The 26301-nt window shown below is 36.4% G+C and overlaps 1 protein-coding gene across 1 annotated transcript in view; it reads right to left on the reverse strand.

Annotated features, from left to right (window-relative positions):
* SEC24D (SEC24 homolog D, COPII coat complex component) overlaps positions 1 to 26301 on the reverse strand; it is a 101054-nt gene that overhangs the window by 45574 nt on the left and 29179 nt on the right. The window contains exon 9 of the mRNA XM_017510748.2: positions 22597 to 22724. Coding sequence (XP_017366237.2) covers positions 22597 to 22724 — 128 coding nt within the window. The remainder of the gene's footprint in view (positions 1 to 22596; positions 22725 to 26301) is intronic.

Raw genomic sequence — 26301 nt, forward strand, 5'->3', positions numbered from 1 at the left:
TTTATTTACTTATGCAATGAGGACAATTCTACCTTTTCTGCTACTTTACTAGAAAAAAAAAAGTTTCACAGAATACTCACAATGTGGCTGGCCATGCTGTGCCAGAACTGAAAAAAATAAATCATTCAACTGCTTCTTCCTCATAAACATACATAGAAACCATGATACATCTTTTACAGTTTAAAAGTAAAAAAGCTCAGCATTAAGTCTGCCTTGTTTCTCAACTCTTCCAGCTTTCAGGAGAAAACCACAGAGATCCTTATTGCTGTTCTAAATCTCCTTAAAGATGACATTTAAAGATAAACTTGAGAATTGCAGACTTTGGCGTGTCAATTAAATTTTTCTTTACTGAAAAATATATAAGTAAAGCAGACTGCTTTTGAATGGAGGCCTGAAGAGCAGGAGTTTGGTGGGGTAGGGGCAACAGGCTGTTTTCTGCTCCAGCCTTAGAAAACTGAGTTTCCACTGTCCCTTTCCAGATGTTCAACGTGAAAGCTGAGGTTTACAGAAATCAGTTGGGAGGTCTCAGAGCAGAAGAAAACAGGTTTAACACAATACTCAAAAAAATCAGGGAAAGGATTAAACGTTAAAAAAAAAAATCATTCCCCTCTATTTCTGCACTGCCCTCTTCCCCATCTCTTGACTCAAGAAAGCCAGACGATGTATTGGATTTTCTTATTTATGGTTACTTCTGATCCACAGCACGGGCTCTGGTGCCCCACTGGTATGGGCTATGTCAAGGATTAGATGAGTAATACATGTGTAGCGCACAGCATTGTGCCTGAGACAAAGTAGTTGGAAAAGTTTTATCCAGAACAGCCTTTCCTCTCTCAAAACCACTCAGCTCACGACAGAGTGTTCTTTGACAGGAGAGTTATAGCTGGGTAAATGGGATGGACTTCAGCTCCTGAAGACTACCTGGTCAGTTATTGTAAAGCATTATTGTAAAAATGATCTAGAAGACAAGAGAATGGACTTTCAGGAGATCCTGATATACTCTAATGGTTAAAAGTTGAGAGGCAGAACGGATTTTTAAAACACTCTAGGAATTTTGTTTAAATACATAGTCACACATACAAATTCATATATCTGATGCATACACCAGTCTTTTAGACAAATTTTTTGTTAGGAAGGCATATAGTGACAAATGCCTGTTCTCTTCAGGTAGTAATAAAAAGAAATTATTTGAGGAGCCAAGAGAGAAGCAAAAACATGCAGGTACAAAAAAAGAGATTCTTAGAACAATAAATGGAGAGCCAGAAGAGTGAGAAGTAGAAGACAACAAATATGTGCTGTTCAGGTAGCTTCTTCTGAATTAAAACTGCAATTATCAATTATGACTCCAGTTACTGTTCTGTTCCACAACTCCAACCTCTGAGATCAGGGGATGCTTTCAGAAGTTAAAATTGGGAGAAATTCTGCAGTTTCCATTCACTCAGCCAAGTTTACTTTTCTCATCCTTTTATTTTCAAAAAGTCCAAAGGCTGTAACAAATCCCCTGATTTTAGAAACCAAATATGATCCAATTATTTGCTAGACAAGCCAAAAGTAATGGAAGGAAATTTGACCTTATTATCACTGATTTTGCTCAAGGCCAGGCCCAGCCTAAAATTACTGTGAAATTGTCGGCAACTAACACCTATGCATTCCAGTCCTGGCAGATTCAAACTTGCAGGACTGAAAATGAATGTCTAACAAGAAACTGGAGTCAAGTCATGACTGGGTCTAGGCTATTAAATACACTTAGAGTTTTTGCAATTTTTACTTTTTTAGAAACCAGATGATGGATAGGTAAGTAATGTTTTCAGACAACTGAGGTGACAGTAAAGAATGTTAAAAGCTTTTTAACTGTTTACATTTTATTTTCAGGCAACAGGGCAAGGGCTTCTAAATTACACTGGCTTGTTTCATCTCTCTCAGGCCATGTTGAAAACCAGCAGAGATTTCCCTTTGCACTCTCCAGATGTCGGCTTATCTGCACCACAGTAGTGTACATGAGCTCATAAATAGCTAACCTTACTTTTGAGTTCCATCTTGGTGTGTATGGCTTAAAAAAATCAAACTACTTTTCAAAAAAATTCCCTAAGTTATTTTTTTCCTTACCAAGGGAATTATATCTAATTCAGAAATATTTTCAGATTTAAAAAATTTTATTTATAAATGTACTTAATCTTTAGCTCCTAGTATATCCCTGTCTACCCTTGCTTTTCTGTTCTTCTCTTAAGTGGAAAAGTGAAAGGTTAGAGAGACTAGCTGTAAAAACCTCACCTGGCTATTGTTTGATTCTGGCCCTGTATGGCTTAAGCTTACACAACATGAAAGTGATAGGGAAGTTGAGGAAAAATGTGAATCTTTTCCATGTATTTTTGGATTAATAGGGGTGTGCCCAATACTATGTTAATACTAATTTTAATAAAAGTGCTTTAATTGAATAAAATGTATCTCTTCTGTGTATATATAATACTAGTTGATTTTGGACCACAAGTGAGACTATCATTCTAAGAAATGAGGCTTAGTACTAAAATGACATCTAACAATTAAGAAACAAAATAACTTTTGATTAATTTTCCATGCAAAAGAAATAGACATTAAGATGTATCAACCAATACCTTCTAATACCACTAGTAAAAAATTTAAAAGTCTTATGTGAATACCTTATCAGTTTTCCAAGTATTCCTGCCATTCTCTTGAGTAACTTTAATATCTGTACTGCAGGTACCTTTGAGGGACTTACAGTGTAGCGGGGTAGAAAGACAGTAAACAAAAAAGTACACACAAATGCAATGAAAAACACAGGGTCTGAGTAGAAATAATACTTGGGAGAGCATCATCAACAAGAGCTCTTTTTAAAGCTCTTTTTAGCTTAGAAAGGCGATGTTAAGCTATTCACAGATTGTATTTCCAAAACAAACACAGATGCTCAAAGAAAATAAAGCACAGTGTAGTAAGATCCATCATGGAAAATTTGTACCAAGTTTGTAGGCTGTATGTAGTTTTGTTTTGGCAAGTATATTATTAAGAACAATATGAGTACCCAAGCCTGGCTACAGTATTTCTGTTTTAGGAAAGTAATGAATTACAGTAAGGAATTAAAAGAAAGCAGCTAAAATACCAAAGTGTTTTTACCCCACAGATCCAATAGATGGCACTGTGTAACTAAAATTAAAGCTGTATAAACCTTATCAGTATTCAAGAAAACGACCAGGATAATCATGCTACATTCGTTTCATGTAACTCTAACAACTTTTAAGTGAACTTGCTTTTCTCAATGAAACTTTTGATAATGTTTTAAAAATATTCTGGGCCAAACAAAATACAATTAAACACGGAATGCAAGACTATTGTATGCATACATTGTACAGAAATTATAGAACGTGCCAAATTTACTAACAACCAAGAGAAACATTTTAAAAGTTTCTAATTCTCTGCCAAGTTTCCTTGAGTATATGTAGGGAAATAGAGGTGAGATTGGGATAGGGAGCCACAATGTGGAGCAGGCAACCTAATGACGGCCTGGGAAGCAGAGAGAACGACACGAATGCCCTGTCACCAGCATCCATGCCTGCTTTCCACATTAGCCATTGTGGTGCAAAATAACAAAGCAACAGTGACACCTGGTGTGTCCTGGCACTCAGCAGTACACGGCAATGAAGAAAAATGATTATTTATTTATTTATTTATTTTTTATTATACTTTAAGTTCTGGGGTACATGTGCAGATCATGTAGGTTTGTTACATAGGTATATACGTGCCATGGTGGTGGTTTGATGCATCCATCACCCCGTCATCTACATTAGGTATTTCTCCTAATGCTATCCCTCCCCAATCCCCCCATCCCCTGTTATTCCTCCCCTAGCCCCCACCCCCACCCCCCAGGCCCTAGTGTGTGATGTTCCCCTCCCTGCGTCCATGTGTTCTCATTGTTCAACACCCACTTATGAGTAAGAACATATGGTGTTTGGTTTTCTGTTCTTGTGTCAGTTTGCTGAGAATGATGGTTTCCAGTTTCATCCATGTCCCTGCAAAGGATATGAACTCATCCTTTCTGATGGTTGCATAGTATTCCATGGTGTATATGTGCCACATTTTTTTTATCCAATCTATCATTGATGGGCATTTGCGTTGATTCCAAGTCTCTGCTATTGTGAACAGTGCCACAATAAACATATGTGTGCATGCGTCTTTATAACAGAATGATTTATAATCCTTTGAGTATATACCCAGTAATGGGATTGCTGGGTCAAATGGTATTTCTAGTTCTATATCCTAGAGGAATCGCCACACTGTCTTCCACAATGGTTGAATTAATTTACACTACCACCAACAGTGTAAAAGTGTTCCTATTTCTCCACATCCTCTCCAGCATCTGTTGTCTCCTGATTTTTTAATGATCACCATTCTAACTGGTGGGAAGTAGTGTCTCAATGTGGTTTTGATTTGCATTTCTCTAATGACCAGTGATGATGAGCTTTTCTTCATACGTTTGTTGGCTGCATAAATGTCTTCTTTTGAGAAGTATGTGTTCATATCCTTTGCCCAATTTTTGATGGGGTTGTTTGTTTTCTTCTTGTAAATTTGTTTAAGTTCTCCATAAATTCCAGATATTAGCACTTTGTCTGATGGGTAGATTGCAAAATTTTTTTCCCATTCTGTTGGTTGCTGGTTCACTCTCTTGATAGTTTCTTTTGCTGTGCAGAAGCTCTTAAGTTTAATTAGATCTCACTTGTCTATTTTGGCTTTTGTTGCCATTGCTTTTGGTGTTTTAGTCATGAAGTCCTTGCCCATGCCTATGTTCTGGATGGTATTGCCTAGGTTTTCTTCTAGAGTTTTTATGGTGTTAGGCCTCATGTTTAAATCTTTAATCCATCTAGAGTTAATTTTGTATAAGATGTAAGGAAGGGGGTCCAGTTTCAGCTATCTGCATATGGTTAGCCAGCTTTCCCAACACCATTTATTAAATAGGGAATCCTTTCCCCGTTGCTTGTTTTTCTCGGGTCTATCAAAGATCAGATGGTTGTAGTTGTGTGGTGTTCCTTCTGAGGACTCTGCCCTGTTCCATTGGTATACATCTCTGTTTTGGTACCAGTACCATGCTGTTTTGATTATAGTAGCCTTGTAATATAGTTTGAAGTCAGGTAGTGTGATGCCTCCAGCTTCGTTTTGTTTTGTTTTGTTTTATTTTGCTTAGGATTGTCTTGGATATGAGGGCTCTTTTTTGGTTCTGTATGAAGTTTAAGATGTTTTTTTCCAGTTCTAGGAAGAAAGTCACTGGTAGCTTGCTGGGAATAGCATTGAATCTATAAATTACTTTGGGCAGTATAGCCATTTTCACGATATTGATTCTTCCTAACCATAAGCATGGAATGTTTTTCCATCTGTTTGTGTCCTCTCTTACTTCCTTGAGCAGTGGTTTTTAGCTCTCCTTGAAGAGGTCCTTCACATCCCTTGTTAGTTGTATTCCTAGGTATTTTATTCTCTTTGTAGCAATTGTGAATGGGCAAATGTCTACCTTCCTGTTGGAATATCATATCACCGGCATGGTGCTGGTAAAGGGTGGAGACAGAGTAGCCAAATCCCAGATTTCAAGAATACCAATTTATTTTTCAGCACCAGAGTTCATAGTTCTAACATACACACACAAACTCACTCTTCAACCACCTACTTTCCCCTCTCTTCTAACATTTATTCACTAATTAAAAAGAAAATACTTATATTATGTTTTCTATGTATGCTTCTTCCTTCTCCACTTTTTTCTCTCTTTATTTCCCTCATTAGAAGTCTTCAGGAAAGTAATCAGTGTCCTGGGACTATATAGTTGTTTCCACAGCACCAATATTTTACTTTACAAAGTGCCTGAAGGAAATACCTTGGCTAAGCAGTTACTGGTTATGGGAGAGAAATCTTTGCCCACAATGGGATCTAAATAAGATGAGATTTAAAATAAGACCTGCCAAAATGTTTTCCATGCTGATGAAGGATCATATTCAGCATCAATTTATATTTCCCAGGAAATCACTGTAAATGTATCTCTCTAGCAGCAGTGATTTCCTATTGTCAATGTAACTTTGGCAAGCAACTATTTCTTGGAATTGGAGTGCTGCTTATTTTTTGGAACTGTCTCAAGAGAGGGTCAGTTGGTAATTTGGATTAATTGAGGGATATAAGTAGAAGCCTGGAAATGGTATGTGAAAAGATAATCCAGAACCTGTGATGAACAACTATCCTTTAAAAATGTTAAACATTCAGACTATTAGGCATGCTGGAAGATGAGCAGTCAGTCAGATTCCCAGAGGATTATGCCCAGAGGCCAAAAGGAAAAAAGCCTGTATCAACTGCATTTATTAAAAACATTTCCATGTGAAAGAGAAATGAGAAGCAGCTTATATGTGCTTTCTGCTTTTACTTTTACCATATATGACATTCACTTGACCAATATGGATAAAAAGGTGCAGTTCCATAGGCTATTTACTGTACATGTGCTTTTTAGAGGGCAGTACTATTCTAGTCAGACTTTTTAAAATAAGTGTGAAATGAAAGAATATTTTCTGAATTAAAAAAAAAAAAAAACAGAGCCAGGCGCAGTGGCTCATGCCTGTAATCCCAGCACTTTGAGAGGCTGAAGTTGGGAGGATCACAAGGTCAAGAGATTGAGACCATCCTGGCCAACGTGGTGAAACCCCGTCTCTACTAAAAAATACAAAAATTAGCTGGGCATGGTGGTGTGCGCCTGTAGTCCCAGCTACTCAGGGGGCTGAGGCAGGAGAATTGCTTGAACCCAGGAGGCGGAGGTTGCAGTGAGCCAGGATCACGCCACTGCACTCCACCCAGGCACGTGGCGACAGAGCAAGACTCTGCCTCAAATAAATAAATAAATAAAACAGAGATTGAAAAGACACTTAATATATTGTATTAGTTCTAAGACTATATATTTTTATAAATAATATTTCTCTAAAAATTTTAATGTTTTTAACCCTTCTTAACCTAAAACTTTGCTGCATTTTCAGAAGATCAGTTTTGTTAGAATGTTAGTGACACCTGAGAGATTGTTTCCCTTTTTTCTTTGAACAATACTATCAGAGAGTCTATTTGTTCTGTTTTAACTATAACTACAGCTTGTATTATACTTGGATAGCTCTTTAATTTGGAAGTTACGTTTTTATTTTTGGGGTTTTTTGGCACTGAAAAATTTTTACTGATTCAGACTTTTCATAATAAATGTAAGGGTATAACTATTATCTTTATGGTCTTATGGTCATTTGTCATTTAAAATACTATCATTTATAAAATCTCAATTTGATATCGAGGGGCTAACAACCCAGGGAGTAGGGAATTCCTATCCACATTGTTCAAGAAATGCAAGGTCAGTGACAGGAAGTGATCCATAAAACAAATTGCAGAGCTATAGCTTGAATTCTGATTTATTCCAACTATTTATGTCCTCTATGCTATATATACAAGAAACAGCTTGTAGGCCGCATCTGTAGAAAAGCATACTGTTTCAGAGAAAGGTACCATTCTCCCTGCTCTGTGGCTTGAATCAAGCCCTTGAACCACGCTCCTTGGTAAGCAGTCTAATTGTCTCTAGTCATTTCTCTCTCCCATTCTCTATAGGAGCTGCCATATACCTTCACATCCTTATTTAATCCTCCCCATAAGCTCCTTCTCCACCTCCCTTGGTAGATAAATTTGCATTATTGTTCATAAAGAAAATAGAAAACCTCAGGTAAAAACTCTCTTGACTTTCCCCCACTAATTTATCAGCATCTATCCAACATTTTCCTTTCTCTTCTTCTCCTGATACAGTGGAAGCGATCTCCCCTTTCTTCTGACTTCTCAGGGGCTTTGTCTAATCCAGGACCATGCCTAAACCTGGCCCCTCAAGATCCTTTCATCCACAAGGGAGAATTATATTTTGTGGTCTAATTCCAGGCTACTTGCAGGAAACATATTTAATTGCTATATGTTCCCATATAACTTTGTGCCTGAGAGTACTCATCACACTATTTTACTTTTTAGAACCCCTACTACATTCTCAAATCCATGACTCTCAGGTCCAGTCTGTTTACTGTTGTATCTCCTGTAGCACAATACCTGAGAGAGGGATCAGTCAATGGTTTCTGAATGAACAAACAAAATAGCTCAGGTACCCACAAATATATCGTTATATGCTCAGGATAACTTGTGATAGGTGTTAAAGCAAAAGGCCAAATAAAAGAAGAAATCTTCAGAAGGGTCAATAAAGCCTTTATTCAAGGAAGACATGCGCATGCATGAGGAGTTATTTGTCCATTGACAGAGAGAGGGCAAGAATTTCAATCAGTGAGAACAGCTTACCACAAGAAGAAAAGCCCAGGGTATGTTGGTGGCCAGTAAGCAGGTAGCCTAGACCAGCTGGGATGAAGGGAGATAAAGAGAAAGGCTAGAGTGATTTTGAGGAGAGCCTTCAAAGCCAGGTAGGATAGCAGTATACTCAGCAGGTTTCAGACAGACATAGACAAAGACACACAGACACAGACACAGACACACACACACACACACACACACACACACACACACACACACTCCCCCCTACCTAAAATCTGTCGTTACTATATGGTAGGAATTCTCACAGAAGTTAGTGAGATAGTTTATAAATTAGCAAATACTATCATGTTTTACCATTATCATGAAGGGTTTTTAGAATTTTTGTTTTTTTTATCATCTCATATTTCACTTAATTCATAAAATTCTTGGGTTTATTTTTAAAATAAACTCAAAATATGTTCGAATACCTTAACAGCAGTATGTAAGCTTCATGTTCACCACTGATCCCAAAGGCCTACATTACAGAGTAAATTCGCAGCAAATATTTGGGTGGATGACAAGGAAGAGTGACAGGAAAGATGTGAGGGAGGGGAAAACCGAAGGAAGGGAAGGAAGGCCGGGGGAGGGAACAGAGAAGTCTCCTTTGGAATTAAGGATATCTGCCCGTTCTTTTATCACAGAAGATCTGGGTGTGATGAACCCTAATGTGCTTTCAACCCAAAATATGTACTGATAACTATACCAGGAGATTCTTCTCTTGGAATGTCCCCAAATGCTTTAAAACAAGCACAGCTGTGACCTTTCTACCCAGGGCTGTAATGCCAGGGGGGCTTTTTGGTGGGAAGGTCACAAACTGTACGCTGTAGTCTATGAAAGGGCAGCTGCTGGTGATAGGGCATCCTTAGTTTCAGAAGGGAAAATAAATACCAGTGCAGTTAAGAGAGCATCTTAATTAGTTTTCCTGAATGGCAGTCCTAGTTCATAACTAAACTATCAATGGTAGGTAATGATTCTTAAGCAAAAAGTGGTCTGTTTGAATTGGGTTACGCTGACACAGTGTTTCAAGTTATGGGCTTATTTGCAAAGATCGGCATTATTTTTCTTGCTAGAAAAACTTTTGAGTAAGATACTATCTCTCCAGAATTTTATACTTGAGCAACATTTTGCCACATTTCCTACAATCTTTGACCTACTGTAATTTATCTTTTATCTCTATGGGAGAAATATATGTTGTCTAACTACAGGCGACTAGCAGAAAACATACTTCATTGCTACAACAACGCACCATGTTCCACAGATGATTAATATATCTTAGACTTAAAAACCTTCTGTATCAAGTGTGTTTCTTCTATGACAGAACAATTGGCAGCTTTCTGCTCCTCAAAGAAAAGTTGTGAAATACTCTAAGATAAAAGCATTAAAAATAATAAGCACAGAGGCAAACTCTCTTTGTCTCTCTGGCAGAATTATAAATTAGTCAAAGTATTCTCTCTATTAGTCTTACTTCTTTATAAGGCCATAAAAAGAATTTCTCTCTATGTGACGGTCTGAACTTAAATGACACCTTCTCAATCAAGCCTGCCCTGAACACCTATTTAATCTACAAAAGACACACTCCACCTCCTCCCAGGCAGATGTCATCCCTCAAGTCTGCTCTACTTTTTCCTTCCTCTATAGCCTCAGATAACCTTCTTACTAGGTTCAGTGTCTAATCTCCATTAGAATGTAAGCTCCACAAGGACAGAGATCATTGTCTCCTCTGTTCGCTGATGTATCTCAAGTGCCGAGAACAGTATTGGCACATACTGAGCAAACAATAAGTATTCATTCAATTGAACTGGCTATTCTTAAATCGTTTTTGAAATAAGGTGTCATACACAAAGTCTTCCATAAAAATGGTCATAGCTTATAAACTATCATATCAAATAACAACGTATTGTTGTCCAGATTATGGTATATGAGATGACTGAAAACATCACTAAAATCCCAGGAGTGATTATACAAGTATAAATACAAGTATAAAACTGTTTCCATAAAGAAGCTTAAGAGAACTCAAACCAAATGATCAATTCCTTTTTCAGAGTAGACACCTATGGAAGCTATACATTTATCTAAATATGTCTAAAACTTTCTCTACAAATCCTTTTCAGAGTAGAAAAAAAATAGGACTCTAGGGGTCATGCAGTTCAATCTGTTATTGGTGTAAACATTGGTGACTGTCCAGGCACAGTGGTTCACACCTGTAATCCCAGCAATTTGGGAGGCTGAGGCAGGCAGATCACTGGAGCTCAGGAGTGCAAGACCAGCCTGGCCAACATGGTGAAACCCCGTCTCTATTTAAACAAAATAGAACATTGGTGAGTAACCATCCCCGTGCATCGGTGGGCTACTTCCAGTAACACAGCAAATCATCTTTGGTGAGTTAATTTTATTTGGGCACACAGCCAAAAATCATTCAGAGAGCAGCGTTTTTGAAAATAGGGTTTAAAAAAGTTGAGAAAAAATTTTAATTTAAAAAACAGATGACAAATTCAAAAGCATCTAAAGAAATAAATACATTTATATATTTATTCTATATCAGTAATAAACTGAAATAAAAGGAAAGATGACTTCTTATCAGAAATAAAAGTTAATAAATATGAAACACTTTCTATCCTTTTCTGTAAGAAATATGAAATATAGACAAAATTATGTTTGAACTACTTAGATAAAGAATTTTTCAAAACTTTTCAAACTATAGAGGACAAGAGAGTATGGGATGTAGTAAACCAAAAAAATTTAAATCTCATCCCATGTTAGATTACAATATACTTTAATCTATGGTTTAGGATAAAGGAAAGTAATCTTTGTGGTAGATGAACTCCAGGATATCTACAGACACTAGATTTGATAATTATGGTTCTTCTATTTTGCCTGCATTTTACAGAAATATTTTCAAGAACGTCAATGATGGTCGTATTTTCCCAAACAACAAATAACATTTTTAAAGCTTTTTAAATGCTTTTTTGTTACATGTAACAACATCCTTTCCTGCCCCTGCCCTGCCCACCAAATCCACACAAACACACACTCACAAATACCATATACCTTCCTGTGTGAGACGATATTGAGAGAAACAGTGGAGTGGGAAGAGAACAGAAGTGAAACCTAAGCTAAACTTTACGCAGAATTTTACTGTCCTGGAAATTCCTTAAGCAACTGTTATTCTAGTCAGTGCAGCTGTGTTTATCCGCTAGCAATACTAAAGAATAATAATTTGTAGCTGGTCCCCAAGTGTCTATTTTTTTATAAGAACATATGTGTGGAAAATAAAATATTTTCATTGATATAGACCATGGAAACTGAACTCAAGCAGACACTTGGATAAAGAGATGACTCTAAATACAAGATCCTGGTCTTAGTTTGGCTTTTAAATTGTCAATTCCTTTTTTATCTACTTTGTAACACTTTTCGGTATCAAATATGGCATTTATATACAACAAGCTCAATAAATGTTTAAGCACAGACAGACCTCTATGGTGAAAATTTCACCAAATTGCTTGGCATCAAAATTCAACTTTACTTTCATATATAAATGCTATTATATGATTAAAATATCACTTAAATATTATTTAGCTAAAAATGATTCATGTACTATCTTAGGTCCTAGAAATGCAGTAGTGAGAAAAATCAGATGTGGTCCCTACCCTTGTAAACCCAGCAGGAAAGACATTAGCCAAATGTACATATCAAAATTGCAAACTGGAATTCATGGTATGAGTTGAGCTACAGGGGAGAATGGGGCTGGGGAAGTATCCCAAAAGCTCTCTTCAGGAAGTGACTAAAAGGACAGAATAGTGTGAAGGAGTTGAAGAAAAATTATTCCAGTAAATGCTTATGAAACACCTTATGAAAAAAGTCTGTATAAATGTTTATGTTATGGTGATGCTTACAATTTGAATAATAAAAACAGAGAAAACAGTGATCTAATATCAAATGACAGATACTACACAACATTTCTTTAAAATCAGAGTAATTAAACCCCTTTTCCCATTTACATATGACTACAAGTTGTGCAGTCTAACTCATTTGCCTCCTTCTTACATAATAATATGTAGCTAGAATCACTGAAGGGGTTTGACAACATCCCTCTTAAATGTATACACTTTAAGTAAATATAAATTGCCTGAAGTTCTCATACTTTTCTTTTTTGTATATAGCAGACACCCAAAATCAAGATTATAAGATTAAAATAAAAATCTCCATGGTGAAATTTAATATTATATAGGAAATAATCATAATAATGATAAAGATGATAAGACTAGTTTATTTTTAAACAACTACAGGTTAAGGGGTATTATTGAAATTTTACTTATGAAAAAAATAAGGCTCAAAAAAGTAAATTTTTCAAGGTCATACTACTGAGATAGGGTCAAGTTATGCAGCTAACTCCATTTAACTCCCAAATTCCTGACCTAGTCACCACATTCATGACAATGCTATATTCCTGACAAAGAATTACTTGAAAAATAATCTGTGTTTCAGACCAACTTGGGTGCCACTTTCAAACATTTCAAGAAAACAATGCCAGATTAAAAGTTTAGACAGGGTTTTCTTTTCCTACATTTTTCTCTTTCTTCTTTCCTTCTTTCTTAAAAACATAATTTTATTAATTTTTTAGACCTTTATTCAATGAGAACTTGATTCCTATGAAGGTTTCTAATATAAACATCAAAATATTTGACTTTCTTGTACTTGATCAGCAAAGATGCACAGCTGCCCACATTGTAGACCCTGGTACTCCTGAATTATCTAAATATCCATAAAATTTGACAGAAGTTAGAAGCATGAAGCAAGGTACAGACAGTATATTTCATTGATTCTAAAATCCCTTCAATTCTAAGAGACACCAAACCTTCCAGGTAAACATGACGCATTGCTAAGAAGCCTTTGCTAATAAGGCATATTTTTGTTTTTAAAATGCTAAATATATGAGAAAATATGGGTCTTAGAATTGACAGAAATAGCAGCAAAAAGGCTCTAACACATTTCTTTATCTGTGGTGGCTTCTCATTCCTCCCCACTATTCTACTTCTAGGAAGGTTGATTTGGGTCCTCAATCACTAGGGCATAGAAAGTAAAAGAAGTAAATTTTTACACAAAAAAGTAAATCTTTCAAGGTCATAACCCACCTTACATTCACTGAAAATTAAATCATGGCGAATGTTTTCTTTTTATTGTTTCTCTTGAAGTTGTTCCCCACTTAATAAGAGAATAAAGATTTATAGGAATAATTCTGTGATTGAGAAAATAAGCTTGGTCCATTTAGCTTCTAAAATGTAACTTAAAAAGAATTCAAACAACCTCTGCCCTGACAAATGTGACTCTCCCTGCACATGTGCTATAATGCTAGAACACTGTTTAAAAGGGGATAATATTCTGTTCTTCAGCTGCCAAACTTTTTCATAGCACTTTTTCACAGCACTATATAAATAATGACCAAAAATCTTAAGGGATGAGATTCAGTTTCTAAAGTAACTGGATACAACAAAGGTATTTTAAATGTTATATTCACTATTTTATTTCTGAGTACATACATTTTATATTTTCAAGTTTTTATATTCATAATTTTAAATATTTCATTAAAGCAGACAAGATTATGATATACAACTTAAAAAATAAATTCTGATTTTTGAAGCTGTCATTTAAAAATAAATAATTTAAGTCTTCTTTAAGTTATTTCCAGGCCATGATATCATACAGTAATCAGTTTACTTTCAGAGTATGCTCATCACTAAACTAGCTAAATTTTGGCTATATGTGAAAATGCATAGTCTCCCAATCTTACTATGTTCTTTTTATTTTTAAAGTTGAGGCTGGATGTGGTGGCTCAAGCCTGTAATCCCAGCACTTTGGAAGGCCCAGGCAGGCAAACTGCTTGAGCTAAGAGTTTGAGACCAGCCTGGGCAATATAGTGAGACCTCGTCTTTACCAAAAAATACAAAAATTAGCCAGGTGTGGTGCGCATGCCTGTGGTCCCTATTTGGGAGGCTGAGGTGTGAGGATCGCTTGAGCCTGGGAGGTGAAGGTTGCAGTGAACCGAGATTGCACCACTGTACTTGAGCCTGGGTGACAGAGTAAGACCCTGTCTCGTTAAATAAATAAATAATGAAATGAAAAAATTAAAGTTGAGATCTCACTCTGTCACCAGGCTAGAGGAGAGCGACACTATCATAGCTCATTGCAGTCTCAAGTAAGTCTCAACTCCAGGGCGCAAGTGATTCTCTTGCCTCAGCGTCCTGAGTAGCTGGGACTACAGGTGTGCATCAGTGCACTTGGCTACTTAAAAAAACCTTTTTTTTGGTAGATATGGGGTCTCACTATGTTGCCCAGGCTGGTCTCAATCTCTTGGCCTCAAGTGATTCTCTGACCTCATCCTCCTAAGGAGCTGGGATTACAAGTGTCAGCCACCATGCCTGGCCATGTGTTTCTTATCAAATGAATAATATTATACACTCCAGACTTACACTGAAAGTACTATACAAATGAAATCATTTTTGGTTGGGTTGTGAAATTTGTTCACATTAATTTTTAATAACATGTAGGACTTCATGAATGCTATCCACGGTGAATGTCCAATAAAAACTGGAAAAGTAAGACAGACACTATCAGCTTCCTGGATTTACAAGACCTCAGAACCAGGCTTCTCCCTCTCAGAAATGGAAGCCCAAGGTCACAATAAAGGTACAGTGGAGACCTGAAATCATTCCCTGGCTCCTAATCCAGTGTTCCACCGTTTAGCTAATGTCTATCGTGCTTTGGAAAAAGTAGCCAGTTTTTATTGGTTTCTAAAATATCTTAGTCCAAACTTCATCCAATTGTTTTACTGTTCTGTCCTTTCTAGTGAAATAGAACCTCTCTCATTAATATGTGATAGAAGAAACTAATTCTCCCACAGTGTTGAGGAACTTGTAAAAAATATATTGCCTTTCAAATGATTTTTTTCTTTACCTACAGAGTTTGTTAGATAGGTGAACAGGGTTATAAGTGAAGTCTGTAGTCATTTAAAAGTAAGACATGAAATATCAAAAGTAGGATTTTAAAAAGTGTTTATTTCATTAGCAACATGTTTATCAGTAGACCCAATTGCTGCCAACAAACAACTAAGATGAAAAAAATTAGAGGCTTAAAATATCTACGAATCAACCACCATTCTGTGACGTGGTATTTTTTGTTGTTTGTTTTATTTTGTTTTGTTTTTTTTTTTTTGTCTTTTAAACGTCTCTACAACCCTGAGGAGAGTACATTTATTCAACTAGGGCCTCTATTCCCAGCCCACTGCTGAACTCTATAGTCTTTGCCTTCAAGGAGTATTATGCAAACGCTTACAGTCAAAAAGACTTTAAGAACTCTAAAATGGATATTTTAAGATAACTAATAAGCTTCTAGGGAGAGCAAGAGGCCCATGGCTAAAACTTTAGCCGGCAAGAAAAATACTGTTTTACTGAAATTTAGAATCTTGAGTTTCAGTAGTATCACTACCAGCTAGTAACTTTAATAGCCCCAGAACCTGTGGAGCTTCATCATTTATAAAAGTGGTATTACACCTACTACAAAGCTGCTATCTTCCTAAAAGAAGGATGACATAGTCATCGTGAATACACTAGTACAGTGAGGTACTATAAATTCTGCCAAAACTATGTCAACCCATGCAAGCAAGATTAGCTGAAAAGTCAAACAAATGACCAGCAATTCCTTCTGCTGATGACACATGTAAAGACCATTCCTGACATAAAGTATTGGTGCTGAGCTTATTCCCTAACAGAATTTTCCTTTCTTGTTAATTTCATTAATCAGTTCTTTGACATCCATTCCTTTTCCCCCCACAATGGTACCTTCTTTAGACCTACTATATCTGTTAAAATATAAACAATCATTAACAAGAAGTTTTTTTTTTTTTTTTTTTTTAGACAGAGTCTTGCTCTTGTTACCCAGGCTGGGGTGTTTGGCTCACTACAACCTCTGCTTCCCAGGTTCATGTGATTCTGATTCTCCTGCCTCAGCCTCCCGTGTAGCTGGGATTACAGGCACATGCCATCATGCCTGGCCAATTTTTTGTATTTTTAGTAGAAACATGGTTTCACCATATTAGCCAGGGTGATCTCAAACTCCTGACCTCAGGTGATCCACCTGCCTTGGCCTCCCAAAGTGCTGGGATTATAGGTGTAAGCCACTGAGCCCAGCCACAAGATTTAAGCAGCATTTATTAGTAGGGCCAAGTCCTTATTTATTTATTAAATCATAATTCAGGTAAAACTTTCCCTGAAACTAGGCTCCATATAACAATGAAGCTATCCCCATCAGAGCCTTTTTCACATTGTACAAAAGTTAGCTGTATACACAAACATCTTCTATAAGTTCCAGGCAAGAGTAACCAATTCTTGTTTTTCCTGTTTTCCAAAACCCTAAAGTTTAGCACAATTCCTAGCACAGAGTAAGTAGGAGATGAAAACTCAACTGAAATGTTGAGTCTTGGATGAAAGTTTATTTTTGCTAATTAAATAGGCAAGGAAATTATTTTGACCATTATATCAATTTATAACCTAAAAATATACACAGATATTCCTGAATCTAGCCACAGATGGAATAAAAGCTTCTACCATCTGGTTTATAGGTAAAATTACTTAATTGCATTTTTAATTAGACTATGCACTTGTCCAAAATATAAACATTTCCTATTTTAGAGAAAAAAATGCAAAATTAAATTAGTTATAATCTCCAGTCCTTTTGCACTGGACTTCTATACCATTCTACCTCAGTTCCTAAAATACAGCATCAAAAATTAAAACACAGTTTTCTAAACAAAAGGGCTTGCAGCATAACCAATTACTTTTGCTAAATATATACCTCATAATTATACTGACTATGGGGATGGGTTTTACTTAAAAGACATAAAAAATTAGAATGTATGGTAAGGAATACAAAATTTAAACAGTGGCAACATAGATATGCCCCTGGAAATAGCATACCTCTCCAAAGCAAATGTTCACAAGGAACATCCTCTCCTCCAAACCACTGGGGTTAGGTTTATTTTTATGGGCCGTTGCTAACACAATAGCATGCTTAAAAATGTTGGAACCTGTCAAACAATGGAACCAACTTTAAAAAACACTGTACTAAATAAATCCTTTGGTAGTTGCCAAATCAGGTTATCGTTAAGGAATGATTTTAAAATTGCAGTAATGATGGCAATATTAGCTAAGCAAACAAATTCTAAAATGTTATTAACCCCAAAATAAATCATGTAGAGGAAAATAATTTAAAGATGATTTTATATGCAGAATAACAGTACTTATGTAATTCATTTGCTTAGAAAAGATGCTTTAAAACTGTTATTTCCTTGATTATGGATTATAAACATCTAAAATCAGCATGTCCCTCATTTTCTTTTATTATTTAACTACAATTGTTTAGTTTTTGGGTTTTGTCTCACAATTAGATAAAAGACAGTGCCACTTATTGATATCTGGAAGAATAAGCAGGTTTGAGGTACAGAGATCAGAAATTCATTTTCGGACATGTTAAGTTTGAGGTTTCAATGAGGCACCCATGGAAAAATTTCAGAGAGGTGTTTGGATGTGTGAGTATGGGACTGAAAATGTAGAAATGAATGAATGAATAACAGAGTAACAGTGCAGTGCTTTAGACACCAGAATCTGTATGAGTTTGCATCCTAGCTCTGCTATTTAGCAGCTGCTGACCTTAACAAATTATCTAACTCTCTGCCTCAGTTTACTTATATCTAAAATGGTTATAAGTAGGTTAATGTGAGAATTAAGTAAATAAACAAATATTTTTTAAACTTATAGTTTTGCTTGTTATAAATTTTAATTTTTATTATTCTTATCACTAGTAGCAGCAGCTATTACAGATGATACTTAACCTTTGGAGAGGATAGGGTATCTAAAGAGAGCGGAAAGAAGCTCCCAAGTTCAAGCCTTGACTAACCCCCAAATTAGAGATCAGGAAAACAATAAAAAGAATTTAAATGTTCCCTGCCTATGATGTAGGAAAAATTACACCAGGAAGGTGTCATGGAAGCCAAAAGAGGAGAATCTGTCAAGAAGGCCCAAACACTTGGTAGCATACAGACTTGCGTCTAGCTAGCTGGTATGATATAGCAACAATAATTCCCTAATGTTGTTGGCTCTCCAAGTTTAGGTCCAGCTACATGCCCAAAAAGGAAGGCATTTTTTGAGCAAATGCTCTGGAGAAACTTCTTCCTGGTGTTGCAGCATTCCTCTCACAGTCCTTATTTTTTTGACTTCTAAGTCTATTTCAACAAATAAAAATAAAAGTACTCCTTTAAATAAAGAGGGTCTTCATTCAAACCAGGAAGCATTGCTATATAAGGGAAAGTAATTCTTAAATATATTCAGAATAATTATATTCTTGAATGCCTAGGGGAAAAGAAAGGGCTTTGTATAGAGAGAAGTAGAGAAAACAATACTGTCAAATACATTTACATGGTCACTATTCAGAGTCTCCAACAACATTAAAGGAGTAGAGTGTCTTATTTTCACAAGTAGAGCTTCTCCCTAAGTCAGATTCCAAAAATAAGCTACTACACTAACCTCCTCTGTTTAATACTTTGGAAAGCACAGAGATGAAAATGCAGCACAAGTCTTTACTAAAAAAAGATCTGATGTTGATGTTGGTGGGCACATAATATTTGGTTAAAACAAACAACTTTGGAAAATAGAAACCATACTCACTCCATTTAAATATAAAATGCATATATGCATTTTTAAGAAGAGGCTTAAACTAATGTTTGAAAGATTTTTTTCAATAGCAACAAAAACATGAAATGCCAGGTTTTATTTTCCAGAAGACATTAGAGAATAATTTTATTGTTAATACTAAATAAGGATAACAAGAATAAGGTTCCAGACTCTGGTTTTGGGTGTGGACAACTGCTGAGTTTTGTTCCATTTCATGCATATTTGACCCAGGTCAGCTTTATCACAAGGAAGGAGCAAGGAGGGGGATTTTGCTAGTAGATAGCTGAAAACCATGCAAGCTCACTGCCATTAACAAAGTGCAGCCAAAACTGACACTATTCATGGGCATAAATCCTATGTATCCACAATACTGATATACAGTAGAATTGCTTCCTATGATATTTTGTTACTTATATATGCTGCAGGTTTCCGTCAAGGTAGAAATGTTATCTTTGGTTTATGAAAATAAAAGATCTCTTTGATAAGGCTCAGAGAGCAAAGGAACAAGTAAGTTAGAGGCTGCACATGTATAGCCATTCCATCCCCGAGAGAAGCTGTGGGGACAGTTCTTCTAGGCACACTGATGGCAATACATTTCCTCAATTTTAGGATTCATAAAGGTTTTTTATTTTTCACATCTGTATGCATCTCAGAATTGATTTTGTATGTATGGTTATAATAATGTTTCTCATATTTATATATTACCCAGCTGTTTAAAGGAGGAGGGAGCTCTGTAGGTAATATAAAAACAGTGCCAGATATATTAAATTTAAAAAGTACAGAACAATGTGTATAACATCATTTACATTTACATACTGTTTTTCAAAGGAGAGATACATATATGTTGCTATATACATATTTTATTTCTAGAAGGAATCACAAAGAACAGGTAAGGGCTGTATGAAAGGAGAGGGGAAAGAGGTAGGCAGAGGCCTATTTTTCATTGTATACCCTTTTCATCTTTTATTGTTTATGTTTTACGTATTTAAAAGTATAGTAATTGACTTTTTCAAAAGAAATGACCAATACTGCATACTGTTATGTATACCTGCATATGTAGTCAGCACATAAAAACTTTTTTCTTTTTTTTTTTTTGAAACAGAGTGTTGCCCAGGCTGGAGTGCAGTGGTGCAATCTTGGCTCACTGCAACCTCTGCCTCCTGGGTTTAAGCAATTCTCCTGCCTCAGCCTCTGGAGTAGCTGGGACTACGGGCACATGCTACAATGCCCAGCTAATTTTTTAATTGTTAGTAGAGGCGGGGTTTCACCATATTGGTCAGGCTGGTCTCAAACTCCTGACCTCAGGTGATCCACCTTCCTCGACCTTCCAAAGTGCTGGAATTACAGGCATGAGCCACTCTGCCCAGCCTAAAACCTCTATTAGGAGGACAGGGTATGGTCTTTAGCTCACACAATGAATTAGTATTCAGCAACAAAAAACAAACTATTGATACATGCAACGTCAAAATGGCTCTTTAAAACATTACACTGAGTAAAAGAACCTTTGTACAAAATAGTGCATACTTTATGATTCTATTTACATGGAGTACTAGAATAGGCTAAATAAATCTATCACAAAAACAATCACAATTGTTTTCTGCTGCCAAGGAAGAGTGGTTATGTGAAGGGGTGGGGGCCTCCTAGGAAAGGGCACGAGATAACTTTCTGGGGTAACAATTATGTTCTATGTTTTGATAGGTGTCTGCGCTACATAGGTATATACAGTTGTCAAAACTCAATAAATGTTCACTTAAGACATTTTTATTGTAAAAGAGATTTTCCTCATGAGAAAATAATCCGTAAGCAAATTTTGAACACTAGTTAATGATATTCACTCTGGAGTAGAGTGAAGTGCAATAAATAATGCAATTTATTTTGAAATGCATCAGAAGAAAAAAGATGGGTTGATGGATAAACATCATGATATATGACAAAACAAGCGTAGTTACATGTTAATGGTAATATCTAGGTGACAGGGATATAGGTGTTCACTATGAAATCCTTTTAGATTTTCTGTATGTTTAAAAATTTTCAAAACCAAATGTCAAAAATACTTCTAGTTAAGTTATTCTTTAAAATGCATACATTGTACGTAGCAACATCTCTTTGTCAATACACATTGGCCTACCTCATATACTAAACATAGTGGGTTTAATAAGGAGTTTACAAATATTATATTAAATTATATTAATATTATATTAAATTTCCAGAACCATCATGGAAGGGACTGTGGTTAAAATATGTAAAGGAAATACTGAATGTACACCTTGATTTGCAAATATGAAATGATACCACTTGTAAGTTTGGCTTCTAGCAACAGTTCAATGCCCTTCCAATGACCTACTCTAAGCCAGTTCACTCTACTACCAAAAAGAAGTGTTGGCAGCACTACACTACACTCATAAGGACAGTGAGTGAAGATCTCAAAGGGTATAAAAGCCACCGCACACATCACGCATCTCTCTCTTCTCTCTTCTTTCCCTCAGGGGACATAAAGTAAGCCCCACTCACCACAGCTTCCTCTCACTTCCTTCCCTTCCCCACACTGCTTTACTCTCCATACCAGCTGGTGTGGTGAGACCAAGAAAGGGAACGAACCCATATTCTCTTGCAGATGCTCTGCCTCTTGCTCAGATGCTGCTAGGTGTGCACTGGATCAGCCTACTTCAAAGGATCATTAGATCCAAGACTGAGGTTTATGCTGGGAGGGGATACTGGGGCTGTGGCCTTTAGTGCAGCAAGAGGAATCTGTGGTTCAGCCTAGCTTATCGGGATACTGCAATGGATTATGGTCACAACTACAGCTAGAAGTCAAGCTTTTCTTCCCCTGTGTGACTTGCTCTGCTATAGTGCCTGTGTCTCTCTCTGTGTGCATGTGGGCATCCATCACTCTGGGGCATCAAAAGATGGAATGGCAGCAGCGTAGGTTGGAATTAGGCTATTTCTGGAAGTTTAGCTCAAATACCCACTAGCAGCATCCTGACACTGCAGATTTCAAATGTAAACCACTTCTTATCTTTTTTTTTTCCCACTCAATTATATGTTGGGCACATATTTTCGAATCAATATACATAGATTTATCTACCCCATGCTTTCTAATCTTTAAGTAGGAGTTGATGAGTATCCTGGCCCAGTGATAACTAAAGCAGATATAGTAAGATTTGCTCTAATAGATCAAGGACTATAGATCTATCATCTTCCCTCAACAGAACACCTATATGTCAGGGCTCTAAACTAGGGCATAAGGGCCTCATGACAAGTCATGATACTTTTACCGTGTGACATTCTATATTTTCTGTGTATGTGCATTACTACAATAAGCCAAAAAGTGACTTAGTCCAACTGTATTTGATGGACAGGATGCCAAAACCTATAGCTTATTCTATTATTTGTTTTCCTGATGAATTCAATGACTAGATGTTTTTACATTATATAAATATATTCCAGTTTGAGTAATGTATAAGAAAATTGTTAGAAAAGAGTAATTTTGGAATTGATAAATTATTGAATTCCTATTACATATCATTCTTACCTCATTTGAAGGAATGGTGGCAAAGGGTTTGATGACAGCAGCTAACGGAATCTGAGCTTGCTTTGCCATATCTGACGTGCATGGAAAACAGTATGTTGTGCAACGGATGAATCGAGGACTGGCATTTCCTGAAACATTCAAAAGGATACACTTAAAACTTGTTTAGGAAAAAACCTTCCCTAAGATATTCAAATATTTATAAAGGTACTTGTAGATAATGCATTGCATTATTTCTGATTTGTAAAACTCTCTTCATGATTTTTTTTAAAAGTAGTATTGTACAATTCTACAATCTATTTCTAGGAACACTATAATTTCTTACAAAATAAAAATACTCTGAATCCTACTGCAAAGACATAAAAGTAGTATCTTAGTTATTATTATTTTCCATAAGCAGAGCCTTAATATAGCCTTACCATAGATTTGAGAAGTATTTAGATTCAATGGAAAAAATAAAACAATGAGGCACATAAATATGAAAGAACAAAATTTTCGAATCGCAATCATTTCTTCTTCATCTTCTTCTATCTGCTTATGGGAAAGGTAAGCATTTGTATATCATTTCATATTACCAAGTGATACTTTGTCAAATATGATGCCATTTGTCTGTTTTTTTTCTAAATTTGGAAATTGCATTTAGAAATGAAAATTCTACTTGTAACAGAAATATTATTTTCAAAAATACCCTAATCTATTTTTGATAGATGTTAGGCTCCCTGACCAAATATCCTTACTTCATGACATACACGAGTGTTAAAACGACATCTAAGACATAAAGAATAATTTAACACTAGAATATCTTATCTAAAATAAATTTTGAAATGAAATTATGACTAAAAGAATGTAATCATCAAATGTTCACTGAGTGTCTACAACATTTCAGCCTCCGTCCTAGGTGCTTGAAGAGCTTATTCTTGCAGATGACGACAGACAATGAATATTACACCTAATAAAAGTAAATTATATAGGATATTAGAAGGTGATAAATGCTGTGAAAAAGCATATCTAGTGAACGGTACCAGGAGGTGGGAGGCAGATTACAATTTTAAATACTTACAAGGTAGGTCTTATTTAAAAGTTAACATCCGAGCAAAGAGTCACAGGAGGCAAGCGATTTACTCAAGCGGGTATCTGGGGAAGGACGCCCCTGGAGTAGAGGGACAGCAGGAGGCCCATGGAGCTGGAACGGAGGCACTGTGGGGGGCCGAGGGTGGTGAGGAGTTCCGCAAAGATACAGGCCAGATGAGGTAGACTCTTGAGACCATTTTAAGCCCTCCGACATTTCTCCCAATGAAATGGGGAGCCACTGATGGCTTCAGAGCAGAGGAGTGTCATGATGTGACATAGGTTCCTCTGCCTGCATTTTCAGAATGGATTTCAGTGGCAAAGAGTAGAACCAAGGAGACCATGTGAACACTGCTGCAGTACCAGCCCAACAGCAGTAGAGCTGTTGAGATGTGGCTAAATTCTGGATATATTTCGAAGGTACAGTGACTTATTTGTTAAAGAGCATGATGTATAAGGTGTGAAGATATGAGGTATGAGAGAGCGTGATGGTGAAGAATGACTCTAAGGTTACTGGCCTGAGAAACTAGAAGCATAAAATTGCCATCAACTGACAAAGGAAAGGCTGCAAGAAGGGAAGGGATGTTTTAACGGGTGTGCAGGTGGAGACAGGAATCTAGTCTGGGACATGTCCAATTTGGGAAATCTATTATACAGTGAAACAGCAATGCTGAGTAGACAATTAGATATGTGCATCTGGAGACTGGGCTGAAGTCTGGGCTGGAGATACACATTTGGGAATTCTTACCATATAGATGGTATTTGAAGCCATGAAACCAAGTTAAAACCACCAAGGGAATAATTATGGCCAAAGAAGAGAAGATGATCAAGTACTATGCCCTGGGGTCCTCCAAAAGAAGGAGGTTTGAGGAGGAGAAGAAAGCCGCCAGAGGACTGAGAAGGATGAAACGAGGAGCCTAGGACGTATATCATGCGGAGGCATGATCATCTATGCCAGATGGTGCTGCTGGAGATGCTAAAGTGACAGTTTTGGTGGAATGCTGGGGGAAAATCTGCTCAGAGTGAGTTTAAGAGATAACAGAAGGAGAAGAATTGGCAACAGTCCTTTAAAATTTTGCTGTAGAAGGGCGGAAAGAGAAGAGTGCTAGCTGGTAAGGGAAGTGGATCAAGAAAACATTTTTATATTTTAAGGTAGGAGAAGAGTTTTTTAAAAAGATGGAAATCATTCTGTAGAAAGAAAAATATTGGTGATTTAAGAAGAAGAGTGGAGACTTATTGTGGGAATATACTTGAGTAGTGCACAGGGAGAGAGGCTGGCTTTGGACCAGAACACAGATTGCTCACTGAGAGCCAAATGCAGGCCGCCACAGTGGGAGGATGTGCTCAGGCAGGCGGTCCATGTGGTGGTGGGGGGTATGGAAGTTTTTCCTCCTAAAAGGAGGATGTAAAGCAGCTAAAAGAAAGATGTGAGAGAAGGTGCTGCAGGTTTGAAAAAGTGTAAAATAGTCACTAAGGAGAGTGGAAAAGTGAAAAGACCAGGGAATACAGTGTGTTGGGGAGTTTATGGTCCTGAGTTTAAACAGAGATTGTAGTGGGGTTGTGAGACTTTCCCTGGCCATGTTTTATTACACAGATGCAGGCCTGAAATGAACGGAAGGTTGAACTTAAGAATGCTTTTATTCTGCTCATTTCCAAGCTAGTAGTGCCAGATTTCACAGTTTTTAGGACAAACTAGAAATCTGGAATTTTATACAACATATTCTGATTTTTAAATAATGACAGTTAATTCGAATAGAAACAAAATAAATTACTGTGTAGGGCAAATTAACATGACTGCAGGCTGAACCCAGTCCTTGGGCTCCTCTGCAGAGCATCTGAGAAGGGCAAGACATAGTACTAACAACAAGGATAATAATAATAACAATAATAACAGCAGCCAATGTGTTAGACATCATTCTAAGACTTACATGTAAACTCATTTAGCCCCATAATAACTCTATAGATTAATATATTTATAAACTATTTTAATGAGGAGGAAACTGAGACACTAGGAGATTAAGTGATTTGCCAATGGTTAAAGAGTTAGTAAGTGGCAAAAGTAGGATTAGAACCGATTATAATTTTCTACAACATCCCAGAAAAATTGAGTCCAGGTTGTCAAGGCTGACAATGCTGGATGAGGAGCTGAGACGAACCCTGCCTGCCCATGGGCAACGGTGACATTTCTTTAGCAAGAGTAAGAAAAAAAAAAAACAAAAACAAAAAACTTTTTTTACCAAGGGTAAAATATCAAATAAATAATTGAAGAAAATCAATTTGCCCAAAGTTAGATAGCTTCTAGGAGCAGAAAAAGAATAGAGACAGGTTAGCTGGTCCATTGCTTTAAGAGCTCAGGTGAGCCGTAATAGAGGATGAAACCAGATTTTCAGCAGCAGGAATAAAAGAAAATGATTAGATAATATTAATACACGTACATATGCTTAAATGCTTATTAGTGTTTGTTTCATATTTAGACAACACTTTCCCCATTATCATTACACAATGCTACAGAGAATGTGAACTAATAATTTAAGCAATATTTTAAAGTTTATTTTAATTTTCCATTGAACTCAATTTTACTCGTTAAAATTACCAATAAATATTGAAATTGGATATTTGTTATCTTTAAAGGGTTTATTT

Source organism: Cebus imitator, unplaced genomic scaffold (assembly GCF_001604975.1).
Source record: "Cebus imitator isolate Cc_AM_T3 unplaced genomic scaffold, Cebus_imitator-1.0 Scaffold17, whole genome shotgun sequence".
Taxonomy (NCBI): domain Eukaryota; kingdom Metazoa; phylum Chordata; class Mammalia; order Primates; family Cebidae; genus Cebus; species Cebus imitator.